Raw genomic sequence first — 11,307 nt, forward strand, 5'->3', positions numbered from 1 at the left:
ACAAAACTAAACTATGTATCTATAACTATTTTTTTAAAAGAGAAAATAGACAATTTTTAGAAGTTGAAGGATGTATTTTGAAACTTCATTTATGATGCATCATCATAAATGATCTAAAAACATGAGTCCCCGCGCTGAAGACAACAAAATTTGACATACCAACCTTTACAGAAAATCCACTCATTTAATGATTTTTATTCTCTATAGTCCAAGTAATGAAGTTAGGTAAAATAGATTTAGCCATAAGAGTTGTGGTTCCACCATCCCTAACCAATTGGGTGCACCAAATGCATACCACCCCTAATCAACAGTTTCTTAACCATCTGCTAGGACATGCCATACCATAGTAACTATAAAATATCATCTTTATATTCAATTAGGGTCAACAATCACATAAAATATGATTATTCTTTCACGTACACATTCACAATTCAAATTCGTATACTTCATTAATTACTTATTTATAAGTTTTTTTTTAAAAAATTATCAATAGTTTATTGTGTTAATTGAAACTTGTTTGAGATAAATGTAATGATAAATTAGATCTTTTTATATTAAAAAAATATGGATATAGGCATTTATGTGGGTGAATTGAATGTTACCATTACATAAGAGTGTGAGATGAGGGGTTTTTTGTTAATAATATGATGTGATTATAAAATATTATTTGTTCAAAATTTATTTTAATAATTGACAATGCACACATTATGCAGACATAACTGTTCAAACTTAAAATTTTTAAAAATAATAATATTCATTTTATTTTTGAGGATATTCAATGAATTGGAGTGAGATGAGAACTAGATACTGAAGATTTAAGAATTTTGGTCAACCAATTAACAGTGGGTGAAATGAAGGTTTCTGTATGGTCCACACTGGCAGATCTGGACAAGCAAAATCATCCATTAATTTTTACTGGGCCGTTGCTTCTTGCTTTTGGGAAAGATTAGTTACCCCATGTTGTCTAAGGAATAGCGCTGAACAATAAAACTGATAAAATTGAAAGAAAAAAACAATTTGAATTAAATTATGTAGTTTGGTTTGATTTGGATTTTTCATTTTACGGTTTAGTATCAATTTGATTTAAAAATAAAATTATACAATTCGATTTAGTTTATGAATTCAAATTCGTATATTTGCACTTGATTTAAGTTTTAAGTTTGTTTTATTTGGATATTGAGTTTGAAAAATAGTAAACAATCAAAAAATAGCAGAATCAAACTTAACCAAAAACTGCGATTTTTATGCCATTCGGTTTCGGTTTTTATTTTTGGAAATCCGTAAAATGCAGTTCAATTCATATTTTATCCAAAAATCGAGCTGAACTGAATACATCCAAAAAAAACATACACATTAATAATCTTCATAATTAACATGTACTAATTATGGATTAATAGCATCTACTGTTAAATTAATTAATGAAACTAGAAACACACATTTCATCCCACAAAGAATAAAATATAAATGAAAATATATAGACACAAACCATAAAATTTTAGTTGTTAAAAAATGATTGTTATTTTTAGAGGTTATGAGTTCAAGTGTAACATCAATAGCCGTGATTGTTTGAATGATTATCGTTAAATAATTAAAAAAATTTCGAACATATATTACTCGTAATCGTCTAAAACTAATAAAAAAATAAAAATATATAGGGACTATGAAGGAAAATGGCGTTTGGAGAAGACGCGCAATGGGAAGCGCGGGAGGAAGAAAAGAAACCGGGAAGGGAAGTAAATGGTAAATAGTGTGTGGGTGATGATTTGATTCTTTCCTCTTCTAGTACTCCAACCCTTTTTTTTTTATAATTATCCTTCCCCTCCTTTTATATTTTCATAAATTTTGCACGTCTTCTCCTTATATAACTATTACAAATTTAATAAATAATTTCAATTTATTATTTCCGTCCATGTAAAAAATTGATAATACATCATTTTTAATGCTATAGTTTATAATATAATTATTTTAATAAAAGTTGTTTTTGATGGATCAATTTAAAAGATAAAAATTATTCACTTAATTCAGCAATGGAACTATTTAATGTAATCGATGGTTCATTAAATCAACATAGGAGATGTCATCAATTTCAAATTTGCATTAGAAGAATCCAACAATTTAAGTATTAAATAAATAAAAATACTGATTTTGCAGGCGTATCATCTCCAAAATTAAATAATAATAATTCCTCATTTTGTTTTGCCTTTATATCAAAAACTTTCCATCCAAACAACCGAAAGAAACCAAAACATTAAACAAATACGTTAAGGCTAAATTATACGTATCTGTAAGATAAGATAGTACGAAGAAAATTATACACAAACAAATTACTATATTTTTAAAAAAAAATTGAAAGAAAGAAAATCTCTTTCTTTTTCTGAGAGAAGTTCTGATTGTGTTTCCATTCTCGTTACCGAAGTCTCTCTCTTTCTTTCTTTCTAAGTCCCCAAATTCGCTTCTGCAATTCCCGTTCAGGTTTCAAGGTAAGTTTTTGTTGTTGTTCATCTCTTAAACTACCCATAATTTAGTAAAGTTATTTTCTGTTTCTTGTTTGTTTGTTTGCTTCGATTTTGTTTTGTTCAAAAGTTTTGTCTTTTGGCTCGATTTTGTGTTAATCCTTGTGAAATTAATCTGTTTTTGCTACGATTTTTACCTTTTCGTTTAGTGTTAATGTTTTCCTGCTTTGGTTTAATTATAGTTATGGCCATGTTCCGCAAAGGATTGCACTGGCCAATTCAGCTGTGAAAGTTGGTCAGCTGTGAAAGTTGGAAACTTGATAAGATGATTTCTTTTTAGTAATTCAGAACTTAGGGTTTTTCTCCTCATCGACTTTTGGTTCGTAAATTACATTTTTGAAGCATAGTTTAACTGGTAACATATATTTAATTTTGATTTTTTGTTGTTGTTGCAATTGCAGGAGCAGCACTCATGTGGTATGGTTTTATGTCGTTAACTATTGTCAATTTGGATTAGAATTCTGTTCTGCTATAGTGTGTGTGTGTTTGATTCTGTTGTAAAGCTGCGAATTGCGGTTTTAGATTCTACGTATTATTTGTTCATAATGCTTTGGTGGTTTTTATTAAACCAGATAACCAAACCAAACCAAATGTGTAGTAATTGTGGTTGTTTCTGGTTCTGGAGAATTTGAAAACTAATCAAATATAGAATCGAAGGAAAGAGAACGATTCACTGGAAAGCGGTCAGTTTTGGGATAATTTTAATGGGTAATAAATTGGGAAGGCGGAGACAAGCTGTGGATGAGAAGTATACACGCCCACAAGGGTTGTATGTCCATAAAGATGTGGATATTAAGAAGCTAAGAAAGCTGATACTTGAATCAAAGCTTGCGCCTTGCTATCCTGGTGATGAAGATTGCTGTTTTGATCTTGAAGAATGCCCAATTTGCTTCTTGGTTTGTGCTTATTTCATTGGCTTTCTTGTTATGCTTACTATCCGATTGCTAATTCCATGCTCTTTAATCCTTTTGCTATATTAGTCACTGCTTACTCTGTGTTCTTCTTTGCTGGTTTTTTATCGAATGTTAATTCATGTTTAACTGTCTTTTAAAGTTAGTTGTCGTTGAATGTAATACCTTCTGATTACATTAATATGATTTTCTCTTTTTACTTTTCAATTTTAGTATTATCCAAGTCTCAACAGATCAAGGTGCTGCATGAAAAGCATTTGCACAGGTAAATTATATCTGTATTTTTCGAATAATGCTGAATTACTGATACTGCTAGTTATATGAAATGTTGACGCAACTTATTTGCACCAGAGTGTTTTCTGCAGATGAAGAATCCTAATTCAACCCGTCCTACACAGTATCCTTCCCATTATTGACTAGAAATTTTCAAATTGATTAGTTGTGTGTATACTTGTATTCCAATGTTTGCATTCCTTGACAATTTGAGGTGTCCTTTTTGCAAAACCTCTAACTATGCTGTCGAGTATCGAGGTGTGAAAACAAAAGAGGAAAAAGGGATAGAGCAAATTGTAAGTTCCCACCTCCTTGTGAATAAGAATAAAAGAAGGGTGTCATTCCTATGATTTTCATCAGATAGAAAAAATAAGTTCGATATTCCCCTTTGCTATTTAAATTTTGCAGGAAGAACAACGAGTCATAGAAGCTCAAATTAGAATGAGGCAGCAGGAACTTCAGGACGACAAAGAGAGAATGCACAAAAGACAAGAATTGAGTTCTTCAAGCACCGCTGTTGCAGCAGGAGAAGTTCAGTACAATTCAGTTGGAGGTCTGAATTTTTTTTTATTCTATTTTTTTCTTATATTTGGTTCTTCCCTTGCTTTGACATTGTTCTGTCTTGATATTTTTTTTCCTTACTTTTTCTCTTGTTATTTGCAGATAGATCCTCTGGCGAGGAGGAGATATTTTCTTCTCAAGATTCACCAGCGGCCTCTATGATTAGACAACCCTCACATTTTGGGGCTAACAGGTAGGCAAAGTTATAGGTAATTTTGCGTCCATGTGTAGGATTAACTGTTCATATGTTAAGAGGAAAAGGGAAGAGTGCATAGTAAATAGTTGCCGGTTCGTATCAGTGTTGATTTTTCTGTTTGGTTTTGAAATTTCTAAACTCTTATTGTAAGATAGGTCTTGGTGTTTACTCAAGTTTTGTTAGGTGAGAGTAAAAGGTAAGTTTATGCTAGATTTGTTCAGAAGAGTTTCATGGAAATGGTATTCACGCCACAGCTGTGATTCTGATATTTATTCTGGAGTTGAAATGGCATTGGGAAAAGTAGGCTGAAGGAGTAATCTGAAAGTGGATTTGTAGATGACTTTTATAGTTGAAAGTTATGTTGCGATGGTTTGTCAGTATTCTAATTAAGCACCAAAGCTTTCTCTTGTTTAACTCATGGTTGAGGACAAATGAAAAATATTTCACCATTCACAAGTTTTTTGGAGAGCAGATTATTTTGTTAGATGTGTTGCATACGAGGAAAGATGAGATAAGGGATGAGTGCCTAAAGTAATGAGGGACACCTGTCATAGACAGGATGATGGAGATGGAATGCACTTCAACGTGAAAAGAATTGACCTACAAATTCCTTCACGAGAACATGTTATTTAATGGATAATAGTCCTGTGAATAGGCGACGTTTGAAGAGGATATGGATGAAAACTATAAAAGCAGACCTTTATTTAACAATTAGGGTATATGTGAGTGAACTTCTATTTTGTTTCCTTTTGAATGAGAAAGAAAAAAAGCATATTCAGCAGGCGCTCAAAAAGTTCCTATTGGTGTAAAGATGATGACGACCATTCCAAGTGTTGTGGCAAAAAGAAAAGGGAAAAAGAAGGAGGATCAAAATATCATGGTGGTTGCATTTCGTTTTGGTTAACTTAAAGTGTTATTTGCTTTTGAATGAAAAAGATGATAGAATATTTTGTTTTCTACTGCACAACTAGTCAAGTGCTACATCTCTGTCAGGCTTAAACCTGGCTAGACTTTGTTCCAGAATGAATCTTCTTTGACTATATTGTATCAAATGCTTAAATTGCAGGGACGATGAGTTTGACATAGACCTTGAGGAGATAATGGTCATGGAAGCAGTTTGGCAGTCTATTCAGGTATTTCTTTTAAAATCAGATGAGATTATGTACGAAACTAATTACATAATCTAAGTATTTAGCTACCGTAATGAACTCATACTTTGTCAGTTTAAACAAAGGGTTTTGCGTATAGCTCTTTGGTTAGGAAACTGGTTTCGGTTTAAGTTGCTGGACAGCAAACTTTGTTATTTAGTTAAACAGGTAAAAAAAATAAATGAAGAAATATTTGTAACTTGTAATCTTAAAATGTTTTATTTTTTGCTATCTTGTTATTTGTGTAGGATCTCCATTTCTACTTGACTATATTACACACCTTCGATTGATTCTTTAAATGGAACTGGTACAGGAGAACAGCAAACACAGAAATTCCAACTATGTAGATGCTGCTCCTTCGGTGCATTATGTTTCCATGGACCGCTATGTCTCACCAGCCATGACCACAGTTGCAGGTTCATCATCATCTCCTTCTGGTGGACTTGCATGTGCAATAGCTGCCCTTGCTGAGCGTCAGCAGACAGGTGGAGAGTCTTCTTCTCTTAACCATGATGGAAATATGCCGTCATTCTGTATGCTTCCCGGCAGCAGCAGCAGGGGGTTTTATAACAGGTCTGAATTGGACCCAGTTGCCGGGAACTATCCTCCTGCAGATATTCCAGTCGGTGATGGTGTGATGACACCAGCAAGAGATGAAGGGAAATGGGGTTTAGATCATGGATTAGAGGGGGCTGAAGCAGGGACTAGTTATTCAAGCTCTGATGTGACACAAGATGCCCGTGGGATCTCAGAAATACCTCAAGAACATGAAATTCTGGGCAGCTTTCAGAATGCTCCCGGCCCTGGATCCATTATTCCCGAAATTTACGAGGAGCAGATGATGCTGGCAATGTCTGTATCTCTGGCTGAAGCTAGAACAATGACAAGTGGCCCTGGCATTTCATGGCAATAGGTTCATGGACTGGCTTCCCGTTATCGTCTTTCTCGAATGGATGATGCTGGCCATGGCTGTTAACTAGTTGAGTACCGACTCTCGAGCTGGATGCAACTGGTTTAAAGGTCAAGGTAGTGATGTTCCTTTCTCTATTTCACACTATGATCACTCCATAAATATATATAGATAGATAGATAGATATTAGCAAAGTAAACAGGTTATTGTAGCAGATGAAAAGGTAGGTTGTTTTATCCTATTCATAATGTTTTGAATCCCCATTGTTAATTGATTTAATTTGTTAGCATGTTCATATTCTGCAAACAAAATCATATTATGATGCAGTCTTTATTAAAGTTGCGTGGTTTGCATGTGTCAATGTGAAGCAGCATTCTTGGCGGCAATGGTTGAATGACTAGTATTAGTGATGGCAGTGTCTCCTCAAAATTTCAATTTATCATATATTTTAGATTTTTTTTTATTTTCTAATGATAATATGTTTTCATCTTCCTTAGAATTTTATAAATTCGTCTCTCTAATATAAAATTATGAGTCCATCATCAATATTCACTTCCAAACTACTTATAGCACACTTAAAACTCGTAATCTCCGTGTTATTATAACAAAAACGGTATCATCCAGGATGAAGATACAATCGATCTTATAAAATACTTTACATTACTAATATTATTTGGTTTAATGATCTCAAAAAGCAAGCAACAACACGTATGTTTTTTGGGGTGATATTTTAGTTACAATAGAAATACCATTTCTTTTCTGGTAAGGAGCAAGGGATGGAGAAGACATGCACGTGATATATATATATATATATATGTGTGTGTATATATAACTCCTATACGTTTGTTCAAGCAAAATAGATCTTAAAACAGGACGAGTGCCTTGTGTCGTTGGTTACCCGTTCAAACTTAAATGAATGTAGAAAACAATATAAATGCATAACGGTAGGGTTACATATCGAGCAAAAGCATGGCTAGACTTTTAACAGCAATCACTGTTGTAGCCCTTTTAATGCTCCAACATCAAACCCCTTTCTTGGCTACTCCAAAATACGCTCCCAATAGCTTGGGACCAACTATTATTTCTTCATTCATTTTTAGTTGGTAAATAATAGCTACGTGTGCTTTCAATTTCACATGTTTAGTGGGAGATACGACTTTAAATGACATGAAACATATCGCAAACTAATCAAATTAGATTCTATTAAAATTTCGTTAACATTCAAATTGAGTTAACTTGAACTTTTAACGAGTGGAAATGAACTACTTGATATCATACTCGAAAAGCTCACGAGTAACTTGAAAAGATAATATATTAAATTTTTTTAATTAAATTATTAATAATATTAACATTTATATATTGTTTTTTAATAAAAAAAATACAACATAAGACTTTCATGTACTTAAGATTCATGTTCGAACTCGAGTTTAAGCTTGATCTGGGCACGAGTCTGAACTTCAATCGAGCGAAGTCTGAGAATGTTTCGAGTTCAAGTTTTTTCAAGCTCGAGTTGAGCTTTAATTTTGTATTCCGAGTCAAGCTTGAAACTTTTAAGCTCACGAGCTTTTGAGTCGAGTCAAAATTCAATTTTTGATTTCGAGTTCAAGTTGAACTTGACAATTTTAAACTCATAAATTTTTAGTTGAACTCAATTGTAAATTTGTAGAGTTCAACAATACTCGAGTTCGACTCGTTCAACCCTAGTGGAGAGGCATTTCCATCGAATTGTAATATATAATAAAAATTATATTTACATCTTCTAAAACGGAAAAATATTTGTTCTTTCTATAAATTGTAATGTTCTAAACTAAACAATAATAAAATTTTATTATAACTTTTATAAAATTATAATTGAATTTCGACCATGAGAAGGAAATTTTTAGTACATTAGAATATTTGGGTTGGAAGGCGGTAGAAATTTAGAGACAAGAAATGGATTTATAAGATCAAAGGGTAAAAGGTGTCACATCCCCTACACGTGGTTTTCAGTTGGGCCTATGGAAAGTGCCTGCTTAATCCTTTACAAAATTCAGTGGTCCCCAAAATACTAATAAAATTAAATTGAAGGGACCAACTTTTCATTTTCTAAAATTTATTCAATCAATCGATTCATCTAAAAATTATATTATAAATGTTCAGCATGATCAATCAATATTTAATAAGCAATTCAATTATCAATTCTTTAACTATAATGCGTCAAAGCTTCAAATTCAATTACTTATCCGATCCTATTAAAAAAACATTATAATCACTCTAGACTACTAAAAAAATATTAACATACAATAATTTTATTTGAAACTACTTGTCCGATCCTATTATAAGGATTGTATCAATTTAGTTTTCTTTTGAAAGTAGGGCTATGATATATTTATTTGTCAAAAGCACTGTCAATAATGTCTCACTAAATACAATCATATGGCAATCATAAGTAAAATATAACAGTGATCGACTAGTGATTGCTTGATAAGTAAAAGCGTGAACAGTTGAGGCAAAGAGGTACAGAAACGGATCACTCCAAAGTCCCGATCATCAAACATAGAGGAGAAAAACCTGAAGAATATCCAAAGTGAAAGAACGAAAAACCGATCTTCCTTTAACTGCAATCTCATTCGACATAGCTAACCAACCACCAAAGCAACGTCATATACAAACGAGCAAAGAAAAAAGACATCAGGAAAATAATCAACCAATAAATCATATAGAATCGCAGTACTAAAAAAAGGCCGATAAAAAAATGCACCGAAAGTCTAAAAGCATTGGTAGTCATAATACCCTTTATTAGAAAAAAAGGTTAAGAAAAATATTATTGTCAATATATTAATATATTAAAATATAATTGAAAACTAGTAAAATTAGATAATAATTAACTGGAAAAGAAGAAAAAATGACAGAGAGATGACCGTGAAAAGCCACTACCGCTATCGGAAGTTACTAAAGTGTGATAACCGGCTAATGTAAAGTAAATGCTATAGAGAAAAAGAAAAAGTAGAAGACCTAATTGTAGTATCTTCATTATTAAATGAATCAAAATTTAATCATTTTATTATAAAAATAGATTCAAATGAGTCAATCTGCTATTAAAATGATGAATTTAATTACAATATTGTGATATATACTTTGGAAGTAATTTTATCACTACAAATGTGATTACGTCAACACATAATATTATTTTAAACTTGTATTTATTTACACCCTATTGTTTTAACTTAATAAATACTTGACTTTAGGTAATGTTGGGAATCACGGTCTTTCTCGCTTCATGAAGTTAAGATAGGCACTTAGAGATTAATGATAGTAAAGAGAGCACAAGAGTATAATTCTCCAATTTGGAGATTCTTCCACTATACAAAAGAATAGTAGGATTACAAGGATGTGTTCACAAAATTTGACTCACACTTGGTGATTCACTCAAACTTGAGGATAAAGACTTCCCAAGCTATATCTCTTCTCTCTCAAAGAGGCTCTCTAACTCTTTAGTTTCTCATTCTAAGAAGTGAACTCTCTTAGTGTTTTTGGAACTCTTGGATGGTTAGGAATGAAGTCTCTCACACCTATTTATACTACTCCACCTCCACAATGAATGGTGGAGATTACTTATATCCAATGGTGGAAATTAATTATCTAGAATGCTCCACACACTCTAAGAAATTCTACAATCCCTTCCATATTCTTCCCTAAGGTTCCACACTACTTCATAAGGTTCCACATATCTCCAGAATATTCCATAGAATTCCACACTCTTCCACAAGCTTCTAAAGAGTTCTACACTTCTCTAGAGTTCTCCAAAATGTTCTAGAAAATTCTACACTTCTCTAGAAAACTATAGAAATTTCTAGAACCTCTCCAATTAAGGAGAGATCCAACAAATCTCCCCCTCTCGATTTAATTAGGGGGTAGTAACAAGTCGGCATTTTGACAACAATCTTCGAACTTCTTTGTCGGTATTACCTTGATCATCATGTCTGACCAGTTCTCATCTGTGTGAACCTTGTCAATATGTATTTGTTTTTCTTCAAGAACTTCTCGAATCCAATGATATTTAGTGTTTATGTGCTTTGTGTGGGAATGAGATATTGAATTCTTTGCAAGATAAATTACACTCTGATTGTCGCACTTTAAGATATACCTTTCTTGATCTATTCCCAGCTCCAGCAATAAATTCTTCATCCACAACATCTCCTTGCAAGCTGTAGTAGCTGCGATGTACTCTGCCTCAGTAGTGGACAATGCCACACACTTTTGCAGCTTTGATTGCCACAAGACAACTCCCCCTGCAAAAGTAGTTAGGTATCATGATGTTGATTTTCTTGAATCAATATCACCGGCCAAGTCTGCATCTGTGTATCATTCCAACACAGGTTTTCCTTTCCCAAAGCATAAACATATTTTGGAAGTTCCTCATAGATATCGGAGGATCCATTTGGATGTAACCTAATGTTCATTCCTTGGGTTGACCAAGAAGCAACTCACGACTCACGACTCCAACTGCATATGCGATATCTAGTCTTGTACATATCATTGCATACATGAGACTGCCTACTACAGATGAGTATGGAATTTTCTTCATTTCCTCCATTTCATTCTCACTTGTGGGACTCTACTTCAAACTCAGCTTGAAGTGTCCAGCAAGTGGTGTGTTAACCGGCTTTGATTTGTGCATGTTGAATCTAACCAACACCTTCTCAATGTATTTCTCTTGGGATAGCCATAACAATCTCTTTGATCTATCACGAGTTATTCGTATCCCAAGGATTTGTTTAACTGGTCCCAAATCTTTCATGGCGAAACTCTTGCT

The 11,307-nt window shown here is 33.0% G+C and overlaps 1 protein-coding gene across 1 annotated transcript; it reads left to right on the forward strand.

Annotated features, from left to right (window-relative positions):
• Positions 1-2,401: 2,401 nt before the first annotated feature.
• Positions 2,402-6,772, forward strand: LOC120162348 (E3 ubiquitin-protein ligase DA2L-like). Its single transcript, XM_039172509.1, has 10 exons — positions 2,402-2,480; positions 2,915-2,930; positions 3,086-3,409; positions 3,638-3,689; positions 3,776-3,821; positions 3,912-3,993; positions 4,106-4,250; positions 4,361-4,451; positions 5,521-5,587; positions 5,916-6,772. Exons 3-10 carry the CDS (start codon positions 3,218-3,220, stop codon positions 6,513-6,515), a joined length of 1,275 nt encoding a protein of 424 aa, XP_039028440.1. The 5' UTR covers positions 2,402-2,480; positions 2,915-2,930; positions 3,086-3,217; the 3' UTR covers positions 6,516-6,772.
• The last annotated feature ends 4,535 nt before the right edge of the window (positions 6,773-11,307 follow it).

This window comes from Hibiscus syriacus, unplaced genomic scaffold (assembly GCF_006381635.1).
Source record: "Hibiscus syriacus cultivar Baekdansim isolate YM2019G1 unplaced genomic scaffold, ASM638163v2 tig00111402_pilon, whole genome shotgun sequence".
Taxonomy (NCBI): domain Eukaryota; kingdom Viridiplantae; phylum Streptophyta; class Magnoliopsida; order Malvales; family Malvaceae; genus Hibiscus; species Hibiscus syriacus.